Source organism: Corythoichthys intestinalis, chromosome 6, assembly GCF_030265065.1.
Source record: "Corythoichthys intestinalis isolate RoL2023-P3 chromosome 6, ASM3026506v1, whole genome shotgun sequence".
Taxonomy (NCBI): domain Eukaryota; kingdom Metazoa; phylum Chordata; class Actinopteri; order Syngnathiformes; family Syngnathidae; genus Corythoichthys; species Corythoichthys intestinalis.
The window spans coordinates 24,468,922-24,490,801 of record NC_080400.1 but is presented as its reverse complement, the minus strand read 5'-3'; the positions used below and the strand labels follow the sequence as shown (position 1 = coordinate 24,490,801).

General features: G+C 40.8%; 1 protein-coding gene across 1 annotated transcript in view; it reads left to right on the top strand.

The window, feature by feature from the left end:
- The window catches only part of sipa1l3 (signal-induced proliferation-associated 1 like 3), a 125,767-nt gene that overhangs the window by 56,917 nt on the left and 46,970 nt on the right, over nucleotides 1-21,880 (top strand). The window contains exons 2-3 of the mRNA XM_057838535.1: nucleotides 13,683-14,363; nucleotides 20,930-21,872. Coding sequence (XP_057694518.1) covers nucleotides 13,893-14,363; nucleotides 20,930-21,872 — 1,414 coding nt within the window. The 5' untranslated portion in view covers nucleotides 13,683-13,892. The remainder of the gene's footprint in view (nucleotides 1-13,682; nucleotides 14,364-20,929; nucleotides 21,873-21,880) is intronic.

Sequence of the window (21,880 nt, the reverse complement as noted above, 5' to 3'; positions counted from 1 at the left end):
AATCTCTACTCAGATTAGTCAATAGAGTAGACAGGCATATTGAGATGTGTCAAGAGACACAGGCCGGATTGCGGTCGTTTACAAATGATTCATTATTCCCCTGCGGCCTGGACCCGCAACATAATATAGACTGGTGTTTCCGTATAATAATCAGATACAAAGGAAGTCATGCCATGGAGCTTGCCATCGCGATTTTTTGTACAGCATTATGGCATTGTAAACAACGGTGGCGAATTATAAAGACGTGGCATTCCTGCTCCACTTTTCTTTTCCACAGCCGTTATTTACAGTTTATCCCCTAGAGCAGGGGGGTGCAAACTGGTCCTCGAGGGCCCCAGTGGGTCCTGGTCTTTATTCCAACTGATCCCGCACAGACAGTTTAACCAGTGAGGTTTCAGCAGAGACAAGAAGCACATGACTGCAATCAAATGATTGCACTCGTAAAACACTTGATTGGTGAAAAGGTCTCGTTTTGATGGGTTGGAACAAAAACCCGCACCCACTGCGGCCCTTTGTTGAATAGCTTGCCCACCCCTAGTCTGGAGTCTAGAACAGTGGTCAGGAACGTGTGTCTCGTGAGCCATATCTGACTCTTTTGATAAGTGCATCTGGCTCTCAGCCAGCCCGTAATTTCAAATGTGGAACCGGCCGGCTCACTTGACTTGAATGAGCTGCGAAGAGCTGATGGTACATTCACACATTTTTCTTGGACTTTCAAACGTACGTCGCCTTAATATGCTTTAATTCGGTGCCCATTGTTGGTCCTCCCATTGCGGATTGCGCGGAGATGGGCGTACAGAGCTCATCTAGTGTAGGGGAAAATTTAACCACAAAAGTGAACTTGGTACCCAAAGTCACAGAGGAGTGCAATCACTTTTAGTTTCGTGGCTTATTCGCCTGGCAAAATTGCCGCCACTTCCAGGAGAGCGAGTTCCCTGGTTGTGGGTTCCACTTCCGGGAACGCAGGACGCAGTGCCACACCTTGTTTCTTTTTGTTATTTTCCAAGTTGTGAGTGCGCAACTGAGCAATGATTGTGACATCCCAAATAACAATGTCAGGCTTTTGTTGTAGTTTTCTAAATATATCAATCACAACTCGTGAAAGCCGAGTGTGCCCTAAAACTAGCTCGTGATGCATTCAAATGCATTCGAGAAAAAAACTGTTCACAAAATGGACTTCCTGACTGATGGGCTAGAATGTGTAATAATCTTCAAATTTCCCGGCAGCGAGTAATGAGTTTCCAGTTCAGAGGTGAACCGCGCTGACAATGGCGTAACACATGAGCCTGCTGCTTTCTGTGTATGCGTACTCAGTGCAAATGCAGACGCACCTTGCAGAAGTGGGGTGGTAGGCAGTTCTCAAATGCAGCTTAGACGTAGTGCGGACAGGTATAAAAATAGTTTCCAAAATACCTGGGAGAAAGTTATGCCTCCTCGTGTAGACGTAGCCTGTAATTATGGACCGGAAATCCGGCGTAAACAGAACCACCCCCCTACCCCACCTCTCCGTAAATATGCTGCTCATATTGGACTAATCCAGTCAGACCTGCTCCTATGTTACAAGACATTCCAATTACTGCTGAGACGACATTACATCTTTCGTCTGTCTGCGGTTTCACTGACAATTGACTATAGATGTGTTCTACTGTTGTAAAAACAGTCAGGATTGGCGTGGTTTATACCTCATTTTCAAATTCCAACGTCTGCTTATTGCAGGTTTTTAAAGGTTTTTCCCCTCAAATGACACTCACCTCTCTCTCCTTCCTAATTTCATTTTAATGAAACTCATCCCTACAGGGAGCAAAGCCATTTGACGTTCACGTACACGGCTTGCAGGAAGGAAGCGAGCCTTCGTCATCATCCCCTTGCCTTATTTTCCATTTAAAGGCCTGGCAATGGGATGAAAGCTGATTATGAATGGGAATGGCCATTCTTCTCCATTGGGAGTTCCCTCCCCCTGTATACATGTTACTACAGCATAACAAGCAAACACCATTGCTTTATATCGAACCATCGCTGCTTTTTTCCCAAGGCAGAAAATCAATATGCTTTTATCTTCACATACACACACATACACAAACTGTGGAGGTATACTCTGTGAGTTATTAGCTTAATCTCATCTAATTCATAACCAGTGTGCCAATAGTGTGAAGATACTGGCACCCTCTCTCTCCCTCAATCCAATTAATCCTCTGAAATGTGTATGGAGTAGAGATTACTTGGCTATGTCTGAAAGTGTGGTATTTATTTTGACCCCTTTTATGTAAATGTTTCATGATATATAGTCCCACAAAAAACAGAAGCACTGTAATTTTTTTTCAGACACACCTTAGCAATGGTAGCCTTATTCTCATATCAGTCAACAAACAGCACTCTCGGAACATGATGATTCATGCTTGCTGTAGGTCATAGGTCATTGTTTCATTAGTAGGCAGTTAGGCCCTATGCTCAAGTGTGTCCTTGGTGAGGGGATTGCACACACTTGGGTAAAAAGTGTTTTTTTGGCTGCTCATTTATATCATCAATTAATACCTTTCCCCCCCCTAATAATGTTAATTTAATTTGAGAGTATGACTATTATGTGTTATTATAAGCCATGTATTAAAATATTTAAACTTATAGTTTTGCAAAAATGCACATTCTTGAAATACAACTTTAACAAACAAATGCAACAATTCAATGCAGTGGCAGAGAGCTGGGACAGATTTGTTCACATATCGACCATAAGTTGTCGCTATTGAGCTTCCACTTGTATCACTATGCACTAAGGGTGTAACGGTACATGCATTTGTATTGAACCTTTTCGGTACGTGATGCTCGTTCGGAATGGTGGCATATCGAACGAATTTCTGACGTAATGTAACCCTTACTTTTCGAGGCTGTGAGTCGATCGGGTTACAGTTTCTTTTTTGTAGATTATATTTACTCCGTCTTCTCTATTATAATGAGGACCAACACGGTAGGACAGTATAACCCAGAGACGTCAACGGCGCGACAACGTGGCCGCCGCGAGAACGCAGTGAAACGAGGGTGTTAAAGTCAATCAGCCAATGCACACCAGTTGCAGTGCGGCCGCGTTTTGGACGCGTCCCAGAAGCGGCTCAACATGACGCACGCGAAAAGAACGGCATAGTTTATTATTTGAAGCGAGACGTAACCCCCACCACCCCACCCCCACCCCCGCGTAAATACTACTACCGGTAGTTAGGATCGGGCAGACCGGAAGTCACTCGTGTAAAAATACGGTGGATCCGGTCGATTTTCAAACTAATATGCAATCGTAACGCACTTTTTGGGTCCATCAGATCTCTTGAGTGGTAGATCGGGGCACAGTTGACTTGTCTTTGTTGATTTACTGCTGTCTTCTCTGCTATAATAATAACCAACACGGCCCCGTGTTCAATACAAAACCCTCCTACCACAACAAAACAAGTAGGAACTAATATTCACAAAGGAACTAAAGTTATACAACATAAAATATACAGTATAAATGAATACTGCATCACATTTGTAAAATATAAACACATAATAAAATAAATAATAGCCCATTTAAATAAAATAAATTAAAATGAGCTAAAACACCTGTAATTAAATAATAAGAATTATACACAGATCCTGCTTACACAATTAAATTTATTAATTTCTGTGTGGCGCTTTAACTTGAGAAAATCCACCCATAAATCTTTTGAAAACCGTTCATAAGAAAAAAAATGATTCATTGAGGCATTTCATTTGTAAAATACATCTTAAAATCTTTGTCATTGGGATTGCTTTTCTCTTTAGCACAGGACTTCTTTTTTCTTCTTTCTTTCAGAAAGAAACCTGACCAATACGCGGGGTCTGAAAGGCAAATTGTTGTTGGATTATCTTTAAATACCCGCTACTTTTTTAGCAGAATTCTAGCTTTGTATAGGCTAATGTTCCTATTGTTGAAAGCACAAAGGTGCGTAATAAACAACTAGCACATTTATATTTTGCATTTTGTTTTCTCACTGTACCGAAAATGAACCGAACCGTGACCTCAAAACCGAGGTACGTACCGAACCGAGATTTTTGTGTACCGTTACACCCCTACTAGCCACCGTTAAATAATGTTACTTCTATTTTTTAAAATCTTTTGTAGCACTGTTTTAAGCCTGGCAAGGGCGTAGTAAGAACAGCCTGGCGACCCATAAGGCTTATTAAACACTGGGATAAGCCCTGCATTAGGACTGTAACGATACAGCAATGTTAATGAATTTATTAAGGGGTGTTTCAGCAGTCGGGACCATTGTGTTTGTCATGCTTTTTACTTACTCGTGCAGCGAGGACACTCTCACAATCACTGACCCCTATTCCACCTATGCTAAAGACTCTGATGACGATGTACTAGGTTAAGTGAGCCACTATTGATTGGTATTGATTGGAAGTATATTTGTCAGACACTGATGGGCCTCCCCCTCGGGGTATGGGTCTGCTGATTCCCACCACCCCCTCCCTCTATTGTATGCCCTACTTGTACTTATATTGTGAAGTGTCGTCCCTCGTCTGTTCTTTGCCCCCCCTGGCCCCATCCCCCAATTTTCTACTCATGCTGCACAGTCTTCTTTACTAAGCCTCTGTTATAATACTATAGAATAATGAAGTCAAGCACGTGTTTTTGCTCCCCTATTTAGCATTCTTTATCACGCAATATTAGTATACTCTATCAAAATCCATTACATGATGTATTGTGAACAAGGCCTTGGGCACCTTTGTTCAGAATCCTTACAAACAACAGACATGACTCATTTCTATGTCTGAAGTGCAGCATTCGGTGGGCAAGAATTTCCTCATAGGCTTGGTTTTTTTGTGTTAGGTTTTGATCTTTTAAAGTGTTTTGTGCATTAACACATGTAGAATGAATGAATGATGCAATGGAAAGTGTCACTGAGCGTTCTGAAAGCACTATATAAATCCAATGCATTATTATTATGATTATTATTACAATAAAACATTTGTTGTGACACCAACACAAGATGATGTATCCAGGGTTTCCCCCAGTGTTTTATGAGCCTAAATAATAAACAAAGGTGCCAACACATTTTCTACAGCTTTTAACAAACACTTGGAAAACAAACTTAAGCAGAACATGCATAGACAAGCCCAAGATTTCATTTATTATACTCACTGACCGTGTTTTATGAATGTCAATAAAGCAATCCTAAGTCGAAACTGCCGATGGCCTCAACTCGTGACAAGTCACTCAACAGCCAGCTAACTCGGCACGCTCATTCACTGACGCCTACATCACTAACCTAGGCAGCTCCTGCCCTTCAAAGCCATTAACATTCTGTAGAATGTGTGGTTGGCAACCCCAAGTGGGCAAAATAATAGATACACCACTATACAGTATTGTGTTGAGTAATTCAAAATGCGTTCTCATGCCTATAATCAGTGGGATAACCATTAAAATAATACAATTCTAAGACATATTCTAAAACTGCAGTTCTGTCAGGAATGTTATATCAGACAGTAAGGGCTCAAAACATGTACCTTCCATTATACTCTACCAGAAAGTAAGTTGGCATGAATGTTTGATGTGCAGTCGCCAGGCTGCCTGCCAACACCGTATTGTCATTTGTCATATAATCCCCTGCCGTCAAATCACCTGCGCCGCCATCTGTTCTTCAAATCAGCTACTGGAACTTACTTGAACATCGATAAGTAAATTAGAATCTGAACTATATACAGTATCTGGTTTTGACCTTGCATGCTCTTAGTAAAAGGGTATTTAACTATATTTAACCAAAGGTGTCACTCAGACTGAACAATTACTTGGTTAGATTATAGTTGATGATAATACTGATTGATCTCAGATGTTCCTCCCACATAAAACAGTAGCAACTGATGCCCCACCGACCTTAATCAGTTTAGATACGGTCAGTCGTTCATAATCATTTATACTCATACATACTCACTTATTTTCTTTTTTTTTTCCCCTGTGGAACTTATCCACATCTATCACCAGAAAAATATAACTAAATTGCTCTATTAATATGTATAATCAAATTCTTTCTAATCTATTCTGTGTGCAAATTTTCCCAAAAAGCATTACCATGAGCAAGTATCATATAATATGGTTAGGTTGTGTAATAGTTTCTGTCACTTTAGGAAAATGAAATGGGTTCGAGCAGACAAAAGTCAGTGAAACTGTTTTGTTAAATAAGGAAGAGGGCGCTCCAGATGCTTGTTTAACTTAAGCAACGAAGTAAAAAAATAACATTTATTCAAGAATACTTGTGTTGTTTTGTTTTTTTTCAAACAAAATTATCTGTACTCCAATTATTTTGAAGGAGTAATCTTGTTTGCGATTGATAACGCAATTTTAACTAATACAGTTTGGTATCATACATTGTTCTATTTGAAACTACAGTATTATGAGCAATTATTTGTGTTTCTCGCTACTTGCGGCAGGGCTTGGTCACAACCCATCTCAAATAGCAGGAGATTACTGTACTTGGAGATAACCTACAGAAGCATCTGGAAAACATGCAAATGCCACACCAGCCACAGATATTTGAACTTCAGAATAGGGAGGCAGACATTAGGGGTGTGACAAAATATCGAAATGGTGATATATCGTGATACTTTTGTCCGAAAAGGTTATCGATATGCTCCGGCCAAGAATCGAGAAATTGTTTTAGAAAGGTGTCAATGTCAAAAAATAAAAATGGACCAACAAGTTGCTACCAAACTCTTCCACCATAATAGTGTCTCAGTTAACTCTTAGGCTGCATTGACGGTGCACGACGCCCAATCCATTTAGACTGGAAACGTTCGTTCATTCGAAACCAGAGCATTTACAGTCATTCTGTCCGATTTTCAGGGCATTTACAGGTCACTTGCGGTTCATTATAGGGCATTAACAGGTCATTTCCTCTTGAGTTTGAGTCACTGCCTATTCATTTGGATGATTCCCAGGTCACTTCCTGTTCTGTAACTCAAAATAAACAGGAAGTGACCCATAAAATACCACAAAATCAACAGGAAGTAACTGAACATCAACAGGTAAATGACCTTAAATGGCCCAAAATTACCTCATTGCCTGGCATTGGCTGCCACTGACGGCCATAGACGTTCAATCCGTTTGAAGTGGGAGGGATGCCACCCTCCAATTCAAATGGATTAGACGTCTACTAGCGATAAACTTTAATTCACAGCAGAATCTTGTTTTTCTGTTTTTTAGTTGTTTGTGGAATATCCTAGAATTATTGCCTGACCAATGTATCGATAATCGTATCGCCATATCGTCAGATCATCGTTATCATAAGCTTTGTATCGCAAGTCGTATCGTATCGTGAGGTACCAAGAGGTTCCCACTCCTAGCAGACATGCTAACCACTAGGTCAGGGGTTTTCAACCCAGTCCTCAAGGCACACTGTGGGTCCTGGTTTTTGTTCCAGCCGATCCAGCAGAGACAGTTGAACCAATGAGGCTTCTGCTAAAACAAGCCACACCTGACTGCAATCAACTGATTGCACTTGTAAAACACCAGATTGGGGAAAAAGTGTTGTCATCTTGTTTGGTAAGAATGAAATCCTGCACCCACAGTGTGCCTTAGTGGAATAGGTTGGGAACCCCTGCACTAGGTCATCGTGCTGTGAATTAGGGATGAGCGCGCCTAGTCGTTTAATCATTTAACCACCTACTCATAATTAAACGTTTCGTATTTTACTAGTCAGTTGAACGCAGCATCATGCATCTTGAGCCCCTTTCAGACATACGCTGAACTCCGGTTAAGTTCCTGGATTTAAACACTTAGCCCTTATGTCTGAAGGCAATTTCCCGGGTCGACTGATGCGGAGATGACACGGACACTAACCGGGTCACATACTAGTATAAAGTCCGGGACTTCAACGGTAAGCAGCATGCATGAAAGCAGACGGTTAATTCCCCAGTCTCAGCACGAATGCTTATGACATGAATATCATGGCATTTCCGCTTTCTTTGAAGAAAGACGAAAAGCGGTGAACAAACATCGCAATTATCAACATGGCAAACAGAAAAGATGGCAAAATTAAACTGGAAACATAACGAAATTAATTTGCTGCTGAATCTTAGAATCGAGGAGGAGACAGCCTATTGTCCAACTTTGGAAATGTGGGGTTTATTTTGTTACCGATGCCGACCAAAAATGACGTCAAGTCCGGGTTATAAAATCCAGTCCCTCGCTCTTCACGCACAGAAAGTGCCGAGTTGCCTACACGGGACAAGTCTGAAAGTGTCTAACCCAGGTAATTCCCGGTTTAGAGCCATGACACGGGTAAATCCCATGTCACATTACACGGGGATTTAGCGGAATATAAGTCTGAAAGGGGCTTTGGTCTTCACGGCTCTACCTGCCTCTGCGTAAACTAGGGCTGCAGCTATCGAATATTTTAGTAGTCGAGTAATCTACTGAAAATTCTATCGATTAATTGAGTAATCAGATAAAACATATATATTTTTAGGTGAAGAGCAATTATAAATATACATGAGAAAACAAGACATTTCATCTAATATTGAACCATTTTCAGTCAATCAATGTCTTTATTTTCGATATACATTGTTGAAAACAGCCAACAGTTGCATCTCAGATGTACCTAGAATAAAAAAAAGACTAATTCACTGCTTTAACTCAAAAAACTTTTAGATCTTATAAATATATATATACAGTGCCTTGCAAAAGTATTCGGCCCCCTTGAATCTTGCAACCTTTTGCCACATTTCAGGCTTCAAACATAAAGATATGAAATTTAATTTTTTTGTCAAGACTCAACAACAATTGGGACACAATCGTGAAGTGGAACAACATTTATTGGATGATTTAAACTTTTTTAACGAATAAAAAACTGAAAAGTGGGGCGTGCAATATTATTCGGCCCCTTTACTTTCAGTGCAGCAAACTCACTCCAGAAGTTCAGTGAGGATCTCTGAATGATCCAATGTTGTCTTAAATGACCGATGATGATAAATAGAATCCACCTGTGTGTAATCAAGTCTCCATATAAATGCACCTGCTCTGTGATAGTCTCAGGGTTCTGTTTAAAGTGCAGAGAGCATTATGAAAACCAAGGAACACACCAGGCAGGTCCGAGATACTGTTGTGGAGAAGTTTAAAGCCGGATTTGGATACAAAAAGATTTCCCAAGCTTTAAACATCTCAAGGAGCACTGTGCAAGCCATCATATTGAAATGGAAGGAGCATCAGACCACTGCAAATCTACCAAGACCCGGCCGTCCTTCCAAACTTTCTTCTCAAACAAGGAGAAAACTGATCACAGATGCAGCCAAGAGGCCCATGATCACTCTGGTTGAACTGCAGAGATCTACAGCTGAGGTGGGAGAGTCTGTCCATAGGACAACAATCAGTCGTACACTGCACAAATCTGGCCTTTATGGAAGAGTGGCAAGAAGAAAGCCATTTCTCAAAGATATCCATAAAAAGTCTCGTTTAAAGTTTGCCACAAGCCACCTGGGAGACACACTAAACATGTGGAAGAAGGTGCTCTGGTCAGATGAAACCCAAATTGAACTTTTTGGCCACAATGCAAAATGATATGTTTGGCGTAAAAGCAACACAGCTCATCACCCTGAACACACCATCCCCACTGTCAAACATGGTGGTGGCAGCATCATGGTTTGGGCCTGCTTTTCTTCAGCAGGGACAGAGAAGGTGGTTAAAATTGACGGGAAGATGGATGCAGCCAAATACAGGAACATTCTGGAAGAAAACCTGTTGGTATCTGCACAAGACCTGAGACTGGGACGGAGATTTATCTTCCAACAGGACAATGATCCAAAACATAAAGCCAAATCTACAATGGAATGGTTCAAAAATAAACGTATCCAGGTGTTAGAATGGCCAAGTCAAAGTCCAGACCTGAATCCAATCGAGAATCTGTGGAAAGAGCTGAAGACTGCTGTTCACAAACACTCTCCATCCAACCTCACTGAGCTCGAGCTGTTTTGCAAGGAAGAATGGGCAAGAATGTCAGTCTCTCGATGTGCAAAACTGATAGAAACATACCCCAAGCGACTTGCAACTGTAATTGGAGCAAAGGGTGGCGCTACAAAGTATTAACGCAAGGGGGCCGAATAATATTGCACGCCCCACTTTTCAGTTTTTTATTCGTTAAAAAAGTTTAAATTATCCAATAAATATTGTTCCACTTCACGAATGTGTCCCACTTGTTGTTGATTCTTGACAAAAAATTAAAATTTTATATCTTTATGTTTGAAGCCTGAAATGTGGCGAAAGGTTGCAAGGTTCAAGGGGGCCGAATACTTTTGCAAGGCACTGTATATGTATATATATTTCTTACCTAAAAATGCCATTACGCTTGATAACAGACATTACTTAAAAGTTAGGTGTTTTTCCCACGTGTTTCAATTGAATTTCTATTTGTGTCAAGCTATTTTTAAGTTGTAGTTAAGTTTTAAGTTAGTCTAAACTGTAAGTCCTGATAGGATTTTGAGTTTTTGCAGAGTTCAAAATAAATGTATGATACCTGCTGTATTGGAGCACATTGGGGACCAGTGCTACTTGGTGTTTTATCCACCAATGACTACTGAGCTAAAATTGACAGTTAGCATTATTAAGTTTTTATTTTACACCCTCATCACTCTACTGCGCTGTTTTCACAGATTAAAGAACGCCTGTGTGTAAGACACGTTAGCCACGCATCGACAATGGTCATAATTAATAGAATCCTAGCCCTCCGCAGGACTAACGTTATGTGAGCGAGTGACAGTAACGTTAATCTTATTTATTAGCGCTTAGAAGTCTACTGCTTTAAGATGGCGGCTGTTTACTAACGCCGCTGACTCTATCATTTCGCATCGAGTTCAACATACATGTGATCCCTATGAGAGGCATCAGACACTACCTGCTACCGACGTAACATCATGCGGGCTAGATTTTAGCAACGTCGGCTGCGGTTACAGTAAGTTTTTTTTTTTTTTTTTTAATTGCTTCTTCCTCTACGCACGTGACATCAGCGCGTTGTCCTGCATTAAAAGTAGTCCAGGCAAAACGTGATGCTTACAGCCGTCAAAATTAAATGGTGACTCGAGGTGAATAAAATTACTCGGATCAGTTTTTAAACTCTAGTTACTCGAGTTGCTCGAGTATTCGTTTCAGCTCTAGTGTAAACAGGTGGGCTTCCAGGGAGAGAAATATCCCCCCTCCCTCTGTCTTTTTCAATTGTTTCCCTTTAATCAGTCAGTTTTTGTTACATCAATAAATTTTAAATAAACAACATGTCCTGAATGTTTGTGCTAAAATAGCTCGTAAATTAACAAAACTTCTGCATTTCAAACTTTTTATTCAATATGTGTATTAAACAGTGTTGGGAGTAACGCCGTCATAGATAACGCTGTTACGTAACGGCGTTATTTTTTCAGTAATGGGGTAATCTAACTAATTACTTTTTCCGCTGTTACAACGCCGTTACCGTTACTGACGGTCAAAAGCGGTGCGTTACTTACTCTGAATAAATTGAAGAAACTACCAGCCGTGTCGAGTCGACTCTCTGCTCTGTTGATTTGTCATCCAAGATTTGGGGTGCGTTCAGGTTCGAGAATAGCGCACGTACTTCTGACTCAAAGCTGTTTGTCCCTGCTCATTCAATTAGACAATGCTTTCCAAAGTTTGGTAACGTTTCTGTGTTTGCTACACCTGATGCTAGCCTCGTTCCCATCTCCCACTGTCAGCCAGCAATAATTTTGCTTCCATCTTGAGGACGGCAGACGCTTTGAAGGTGACGTGAATTGTCGAGAAACGAGCCTACCTGAATGCATCCCCTCGAGAGATGCGATGGAAGTGATTGTGATTGGCTGAGGGTTAGAGTCATGTGTTTTGTAAGCCAATCAGAGCCGGTGATTTCACAAGCAAACCGGAACAGCGCGTGCGGCAAACACACACGCAAAACAGACGCACAGGGTCGGGATGGCAGAGCATTCAGAAGAAAAACTATTTCAAGTTTGTCGAAATCAAAGGAAAGAACCTGCATGTAATGTGTTATTTATGTCCCGGGGCAAAGCTTTTGTCGACATTTGTGGTAAGCAATTCAAATTTGTGAAGCACCTAACAAGTTAACTACCTGTCTGTTCTTCTCTATTCCACTGACTCGAATACTGCTCAGAAAATTTCAAATTCTTTGACATACAACAAGTTCTTTTTAAAGTAACGGAAATTGTTACTTTTACTTTTACTATAGAGTAATTCAGTTACTAACTCAGTTACTTTTTGGAAGAAGTAGTGAGTAATGTAACTAATTACTTTTTTAAAGTAACGTGCCCAACACTGGTATTAAATTGCAAGTTGTCTTGCTTATAGACTAGTCGCAAATGAAATCTGAGACTAGTCGGCAGAGAAACTAGTCGAAATTCCCATCCCTACTGTGAATAACTTAAATATTCACTTGTCAATCCAAAATAAGGGTCAACCACAGTAACAAAGGTAAATGTTTAAGAGCACATGCAAGACAATAGACAGAATCACGACATTCCAGAGTACATCCTCACAGAGTTTATACAGAAATGTTCATAGCATATGGCTAAATTGAGCATGTGAAAATAACAGACAGTCAGGTGCACCCTCTCTCATGAGCTGTCTGCCTCATACTCCCGTGACAGAGGTCATTGGTAAAGATCAGACCATGCTTGCCCCCATCGCCCCTCCGTCTCACTCTCGAAAACACATAATGAAGCCATTCTGCAGCGCCCGCAGCTGCGTCAGGGTAATCTGGGATTGAGCCTGATACAGGATCACAGGACAGCTCTCTGGATGAGCAGAAAGCGTGATCATAGTGGGAGCCTGTTGCCTTTGCTTTACCATAGGCAAAATCTTTCAGCTGTGAATGTTTTCTGTTCAGTGTATGTGTTTTGTTAGTAAAGCTGTCATGGGACCAGAAATGACTTCACTGTCAACGCAATAAAAGCTTTGTTCATCAAAGAGTACAACTAACCTCTTTTATCTTCCTGATAAAAGAAAGCAAAATGGAATGAGCGAGTCACTCATGAAGTCGACGTCAGTGGAGCATACGCTGTTTGAGAGAGCTTCAGTTTGCTGTTAAATGACTGGAAGGAAACAGTTAAGTTTTTTTTGTCCTCTGTATTTGAAAAGTATTTTGCATTAATGGACACAGAATTGCTTTTACTCAAACTTGTATTACGACATAGTTAACGATGAACTCTGCTGAGGACACGCAAGTCTAGAAGTAGCCCGCCACTAAACCAATAAACACCAGGACACGCACTTCTCTTGCCTCGGTCTTAACACCTTCAGATTTTCACATACAGATGCTTAGTCACGGCTTCATGCCAGTGCTCTTTTTGAAAATGTGGCTCTTGGTATCAGCCGAGCGGTACATGTGGAGATGTGGATGAACGTGCTCATCGGGTATGCGAGCGTTTTTGTGTGAGTGCACAGTGCGAGTGATAATAACATCCCTTGTCAGCTTCCAGGAGATTAGCCGCGACAGAAGAAATCCTCCATCATATCACTGCACCTTATTATCCTGTCTATATGGTTCGCTATTTCACATTGTTTAACTGTTATGACTTGCTTCTTTTACAATTTCTTCTAAAAAGAATTTAGGTCACAAAAGCTATGTCGTGTTGAACTGAGTGAATTCAAATTCTGAATGCTTAAGTTCTGCTTGTTGTTCTTTCCTCAGATCTGTATTGGACTTAAAATAGACTAAGGAGTTAAAGGGCTGGTCCATCATGGCTCAGTGAAGAAAGCCCCGTGGAGCAACAGTGATGTTTTTGGACGCCGGAGGCTGTAACAAAGCCAGTCATCTCTGTTTCTTGCATCTCACCTGACATGGGATGCCAGCCCCCTGCCCACTCAGCCTTCATCTTGCCCTGAGCTCCCTTGGGGCACCATGAACAACTACAGAGACAGAGGGGTCACTTGCACCTCCTCAGACCTTCTGGACGGGGGAGGACAAGGTGTGCTGCCTCAGCACACGCCGTTACGGCACACCCCCAATGGCCACCTGGTCCACGCAGACCCGGCCCTGCAGCCACGCGTCTCTGTGCCCAAAATGGGAGTCCGCGCCAGGATTGCCGATTGGCCCCCACGACGGGCCCAGTCCAGAGAGTCGCTGCTTGAAAATGGCCAAATAAGCAGCAGTCACAACGGCGATGACTGCTCTGCGTCAGTGTCGTCGTCGGCGATGTCGTCGGACGTCGGGTTGATACGAGGTGGAGTGGCACGGTTGCCTCGGCGGTGGTCTAAAGATGTGGAATTCCGAGGTGCTGAGCGAAGTTCACCTTTGAGCCTGCGCGTCTTTCCCCCGCTGAGACAGCGCTCAAACAGCGAGGTGACGCTTAGTGAACAGGATGAGAACGAGGTAAGACTTATCTTTTGACATTGATAGGTTTACACTGGACCCCCGCAAATTTGCGATTCAGGGCCCATGGAATTACATATTCACAATTATTTATCCAAGATTCTTTTTAAATATTCCAAACTTTTTTTATTCAGAATATCAATTATTAGCAGATTTTTGTGGTTGCGAAGGTCCTCTGTAATTCTAGATCACCTCAACATGGACCACAGTTGTAACAAAATGCTAAATGTAACATGTAAATGACGACGTTTGATGCCGGCCTCTGACGATCAAAATTGATTGGATGTTTGGCAACGTCAATAACAGCCAATGGGGTAAATGAGTGTCCTTTGAACGATTAAGTAACTGTAGTTTATAGTCCTTAGTTCATCCTTTGGTGAGTTACACAAATACAGAAAGATTGGTTCAATTCTTTTTCCATTTAACCTTCTCGCTTCACTTAACATCATTTTACAGCTACGTCTCTGCTAAATTGAATGATAGTAGAGCAAAGCTTCTTGCAGTTGTATCAATGTAGAAAAAAAAAAGGCAAGGTCCAATAGCACCAATATTCACTGCTCAATAAAACCCCGCACCACAGTGCAAGGGTAGAATATATCATGAAGCTTTTGTAAAGAAACACTGATTTACACCTCAAAACAAAATATGATGTCAAGTGAACATTAAATGAGAAAAAGTGTGGACATTTACAAATTATGAGAGGAATTGGCAGAGCCGGTATAAAAAAATAAAAATAAAAAAAAAAGCCAATATAAAAGAGCCTCTTTCATCCCTTTCAATTCTGTGTAATTGCCTTTCATCAGCCTCATGTCTTGTCTTTAGGGCAAAAATGAAAATCCCGATTCCGGTGCTGTGCTGATACCACACTTTTTGAAAAAAATATTTTAAAAATACTTAAAAAAAAAAAAAAAAAAATATATATATATATATATATATATATATATACACATTGTTTGATTTTTAAAGAATTTGTTTGCAAATCATGGTGGAAAATAAGTATTTGGTCAATACCAAAAGTTCATCTCAATATTTTGTTATGTACCCTTTGTTGGCAATAACGGAGGCCTAACGTTTTCTGTAACTTTCTGTAAATGTAACTGCCACGGGGTGAGGAGGGAGTTGAAAGTCTGTGTTGCCCAACGACAGCCCCAAAACATCACTGCTCTAAAGAAGATCTGCATGGAGGAATGGGCCAAAATACCAGCAACAGTGTGTGAAAAGCTTGTGAAGAGTTACAGAAAACGTTTGGCCTCCGTTATTGCCAACAAAGGGTACATAACAAAATATTGAGATGAACTTTTGGTATTGACCAAATACTTATTTTCCACCATGATTTGCAAATAAATTATTAAAAAATCAAACAAAAGGGATTTTCTGTTTTTTTTTTTCCACATTCTGTCTCTCATGGTTGAGGTTTACCCATGTTGACAATTACAGGCCTCTCTAATATTTTCAAGTGGGAGAACTAAATACTTATTTGCCCCACTGTGTGTGTGTGTGTGTGTGTGTATATATATATATACATATATATATATTAAAAAAAAATATATATATATATATATATATATATAGGGCTGTCAAAATTATCGCGTTAACGCGCGGTAATTAATTTTTTTAATTAATCACGTTAAAATATTTGACGCAATTAACGCACATGTCCTGCACTGTCCCATGTCAGTAGAGGTTAGATTTTGTGCCCGAACCCGAACCCGACCCGACCCGACATTCGGGTCGGGTCGGGCCCACATTTTAAGCATTCACATTCGGGTCAGTTCGGGTCGGGCCGCCATGCCGGACTAATAAATTATTTTTAAAAAAAAAAAAAAAAATGGAGAGCAGGCTCTCTGTATTGCGCTTCTGCTTGTGCGTGTGCACGAACGCCGTGGCGCCGGCCGCTTTTTATTCTTGTCCTCCCGCTGTACCGTTTGCGCACGGCCGAGGCGCCGCCCTCTCCTGTTCCCTCTCCTTGACAGAGAGGCGCGTCCATGTGAGAACAATATCCCACACACTCAGAAATATGTTTAACAAACTTTCCCAGCGTTATTTCGTTGTGTGAATGCTTTGATAATTCTCAAAAAAATATGTAGATTATTTAAACATTAAGAAAACTTGCGTTTTTTTCTGCCAACTCGAAGAAATGAAAATAAATTGCTGCTGCTGCGTTTTTTTCCGCGTCACTCAAAAAAAAAAAAAAAAAATGGAGAGCAGGCTCTCTGTATTGCGCTTTTGCTTGTGCGTGTGCACGAACGGCGAGGCGCCGGCCGCTCTTTATTCTTGTCCTCCCGCTGTACCGTTTGCGCACGGCCGAGGCGCCGCCCTCATTTTCATTTCCTTGTCAGAGAGGCGCGTCCATGTGAGAACAATATCCCACACACTCAGAAATATGTTTAACAAACTTTCCCAGCGTTATTTCGTTGTGTGAATGCTTTGATAATTCTCAAAAAAATATGTAGATTATTTAAACATTAAGAAAACTTGCGTTTTTTTTCTGCCAACTCGAAGAAATGAAAATAAATTGCTGCTGCTGCGTTTTTTCCGCGTCACTCAAAAAAAAAAAAAAAATCGGGTTTTTCGGGCTCGGGCCTGCAAATCTAGTTAAGTGATCAGGGTCGGGCCGGGTCGAGCCTCAATACCAGCGGGCCGTGTCGGGTCGGGCTGGATTTTTTAGGCCCGAACTAGGCTCTACATGTCAGACAGTATTCTGCCTTTTGGTAAGTTTTACAGCAAGGTTTTTTTTGTGCTGTCTAACAGCGAACTCTTGTGGTCGCTTTGCAACATGGTTTATTGCTTTCTTGCCAGTTCAATATGGCTGCATGACGTCTCGGGCTGACGCCTACGTTGTAATGTTGTGCTTATATGATCCTTGGACAAGATTTGTCCGTAAGTATGGTTGTTGTAAAGAATGTACATATTATGTTAGTAAGCAAAATGTTATATTTTTTTGTATGAGATGCTTTTTGTTTATGTTTAGTGAACCTGTATAGCGTGCTAAGCTAACGTTGTTGCTAATGCAATGCTTGTGTACTTTTTTTTTTGTAGTTTCACTACGGTCTAAAGAGGACAATGGTTTGAGGCCATTTTATTAATAAATCAGATGAAAAAGGAAGAAATCTGATTATTAAGGCGTCGTTCACTAGCTGTCTAGCTTTGGAAAAAGTAGACGCTTCGGAGTGAGGACAGCATTGACAGATTTAAATGACAGTAGAGTGAAATGCCCACTACAGTCCTTATGTACCGTATGTTGAATGTACAGGTATATATCCATCTTGTGTCTTATCTTTCCATTCCAACAATTTATTTTACAGAATATACATATAATTTACAGAAAAATATGGCATATTTTATAGATGGTTTGAATTGCGATTAATTGCGATTAATTACGATTAATTAATTTTTAAGCTGTAATTAACTCGATTAAAAATTTTAATTGTTTGACAGCCCTAATATATAATATATATATACATATACATATACAGTGGGGAGAACAAGTATTTGATACACTGCCAATGGGTTTTCCCAGTGTATATATGTGTGTGTGTGTGTGTGTGTGGGTGTGGGTGTGTGTGTGTGTGTGTGTGTGTGTGTGGGTGTGTGTGTGTGTGTGTGTGGGTGTGTATTAGGGGTGTCAAACGATTAAAATTTTTAACCGAGTTAATTACAGCTTAATAATTAATCGTAATTCATCGTAATTAATCGCAATTCAAACCATCTCTAAAGTATGCCATATTTTTCTGTAAATTATTGTTGGAATGGAAAGATAAGACTCAAGACAGATATATACATACAACATACTGTACATAAGTGCTGTATTTGTTTATTATAACAATAAATCCACAAATGGCATTATTAACATTCTTTCAGTTTAAGAGATCCATGGATAGTAAGACTTGTAGTTCATAAAAGATAAATGTTATAGTTACAAGTTATAGTAATTTTATATTAAAACCCCTCTTCATATTTTCGTTTTAATAAAATTTGTACAATTTTCAATCAAAAGTAGAGTTAATATAATAATAAGAAGAATAAAAATAACAATAATAAGAATTGAGTGACCAAACTCTGAGTAATGCCAGTTCACTTTGCATTGTTGTTTAGCTGTGTCAGAATAGGGCCTCATTACTACAGACTGAAGTACTTTTCTTTTTGTGAACATTATTTTTTTTGAGAGATAGCAATATTATTTTTGTTGTGCTTTCACTAAATGATACTTCTGTTTGTTGTGAAGGAGTTGCAGAAGCGTATGCCAATAAACGGCGCAGCCCAAAGAACGCCTGTGTCCACTCGCCTTTATAACAGATATATCTCTGAGCATATCTTACCCAAAATACAACAAGAGACACATAATTGCCACTAAAAGAACGCAAACTTACCAACATATGTGTGGAGCACAAAGCAACAGCATAAACGTCTCACAACTACTAATTCTCCCACTATTAGAAGGAATAACATTAGTATGGAACGGCGCTGCGCTGCCCCCAAGCGGCCGGTGCTATTCTCTTCACTCTTAATGGCCATAAATGGCCTCATTGAAATCTGTTTGAGGCAATGCGAGAGCGGCTCATTCAGTGCATGCGTTAATTGCGTCAAATATTTTAACATGATTAATTTAAAAAATTAATTAACGCCCGTTAACGCGATAATTTTGACAGCCCTAATATGTATATATATCAGAGCTGAAACGAATACTCGAGCAACTCGAGTAACTCGAGTTTAAAAACTGATCCGAGTAATTTTATTCACCTCGAGTAATCGTTTATTTTGACAGCTCTAAGCATCACATTTTGCTCGGACTGCTTTTAATGCGGGACAACGCGCTGATGTCACGTGCGTAGAGGAAGAAGCAAAAGAAGAAGAAAAAAAAACTTACATCAGCCGACAGCCGCTACAAACGACGCCGACGTTGCTAAATACTAGCCCGCACGATCCTACGTTGATAGCAGGTAGCGTCTGATGAGTCTCATAGAGATCACATGTATGTTGAACTAGATGCGAAATGACAGCCTCGGCCGCGTCTGGGCAGCGTTAGTAAACAGCCGCCATCTTAAAGCAGTACAGCGCTAAGCGCTAATAAAGAGCGCTAAGCGCTAATTAATAAGATTAACGTTACTGTCTCTAGCTCACGTAACGTTAGCCCTGCGGAGGGCTAAGTTTCTATTAATTATGACCACTGTCGATGCGTGGCTAACGTGTCTTACATACAGGTTTTAACATAACATAGCGTTGTGGAGTGATGAGGGTGTAAAATAAAAACTCAATAATGCTAACTATCAATTTTAGCTCAGTAGTCATTGCTGGATAAAACACCAAGTAGCACTGGTCCCTAATGTGCTCCAATACAGCCTGTATCATACATTTATTTTGAACACTGCAAAAACTCAAAATCCTATCAGGACTTACAGTTTAGACTAACTTAAAACTTAACTAGAATTTAAAAATGGCTTGACACAAATAGAAATTCAATTGAAACACGTGGGGAAAAATCCTAACTTTTAAGTGATGTGTGTTATCAAGCGTAACGGCATTTTTAGGTATGTATATATATATTTATGTATATATATATATATATATATATATATATATATATATATATATATATATATATATATATATGAAATGTCTTATTTTCTCATGTATATTTACAATTGCTCTTCACCTAATTTTTAAAAAATAATTTTATCCGATTACTCGATTAATCGATAGAATTTTCAATCGATTACTCGATTACTAAAATCTTCGATAGCTGCAGCCCTAATATATACATATATATATGTGTGTGTGTGTGTGTGTGTGTGTGTGTGTGTGTGTGTGTGTGTGTGTGTGTGTGTGTGTGTGTGTGTGTGTGTGTGTGTGTAAGACAATACAAATGGACAGAACCCATTACAATGATCCCTCGATTTTCGCGGTTAATGGGGACACCCCCTGCGATAATCGAATTCTGTGAAGTATAGGTGTAGCTTATTTACAAAAAAAATCTGAATTGGAAAGAGATTCGTATGAAATGTTTTTTCCCTTTTCCCCCCAAAGTATAATTCTTTATTAAATGCTTAATTGAGTGAGTCCTCTCAAATCAATTCATGCTGCTTCGAACGGCACACAAAACAACACAATGAGTTGCCAGAGCACACTACAGCCAGTGTTTCACAAGTTAAACGAATCTGTGCCTTAGAAAGGTAGTACTCTCAAGCTTCTTTGGCAAGTTCAAAGCAGCTTCCTTGTCACTCATCGTTAACTTTAACAAGCTGCAGCTGCCTGGTGAGAAAGAAAAGCTTCAGTAGGGAGAGTGAGAGGTTGCTGAACGGATGGGGCATCTCTATAAAATCCTGCATTTATTTGTGTTTTTTTTTTTCTAACTGAAAAAAAATCCGCGATGGACTGAGGACGCGATGTTTGAAGCGCGAAGTAGCCTTTTTTTTTGTCTTTCTGGTATCAATGACAATAAAACTTGAGACTTAAATTTCTCTCAAAGACCAAAATGTTGTTTGTTAAAGTGGAAAAGGGGAAAAAAAAAAATTTCGAACGGATATAAATCTGGAAAAAATCCACTCATTCCTCTTTTCCATTGCAAGGTGGAAGTACGTGGCGCAGGAGCAATTGGGACCTTGTTCAGAGAGTACGGCAGCACCTCCTCCATCGACATCCAGGGGATCCCTGAGCAAAGCTTTTTCGACATGCTCTCCCAGTTCCACCAGGAGAGACCAGACCAGCGTAGTTCGGCGCCCTCGCGGCTCAAAGAGCTGCTACGTACAACGGATTCTCAACATACCGGCGCTCCTTCGCCCGGTTCCACACTGAGCGGAGATGAACGAAGGAAAGATGGATGCGAGCGTGTAAGGAAAAAAAGCGGTGGCACAGAATCATCGCTGGGGACTTCGTCATTGTTCCGGAAACTCCGAGGCGCCAGTCGAATTGAACAGGACGGGGGCAAAGGGGAGACAAGTGAATCTGATGTCCCATACAAAGCATGGGTGTGCCCAAAGAGCTTTGTCCACTATGATGCACAGAGTATCCTGTTTGATCTCCACGAGGCCGCAGCTCAGCGGGGATACGTGACCCAGAGGAGGAACACTGCCACGGGGGCATCCGCGGCCTCCGTGTCTTTGTCCACGTCCAAATCTTTGCCTCTTAGTGGGAATGAACCCGTATACGCCAGCATAGAGGATTTAACTCTTGGCCCTGACCATAGCACAACCACACCCTCTACGCCCATGGACCCTACAGATATTCCTCCCGGATCCCATAGTTCCAGCCCGCTGCTTCTCAGCTGCCCTCACTTTATCAATGAGACTGGGGGACACGGGGAACGTAACATCAGCTTCCTCAGCTCATCGGCCGACCAAGGAGAAGGAGGAGATGCAGTGAGGGGTTGGTTGAGGAGAAGTAACGCCAGTGTTTCCGTTCTGGAGATGCCTATTGAACAGCAGGTCACAAGACTGGAAAGACTTAAAGAGTACAGCATAGAGCATGTCGATCTGGGTGCAAGGTACTACAGAGACTACTTCCACGGGAAAGGTAGGTCG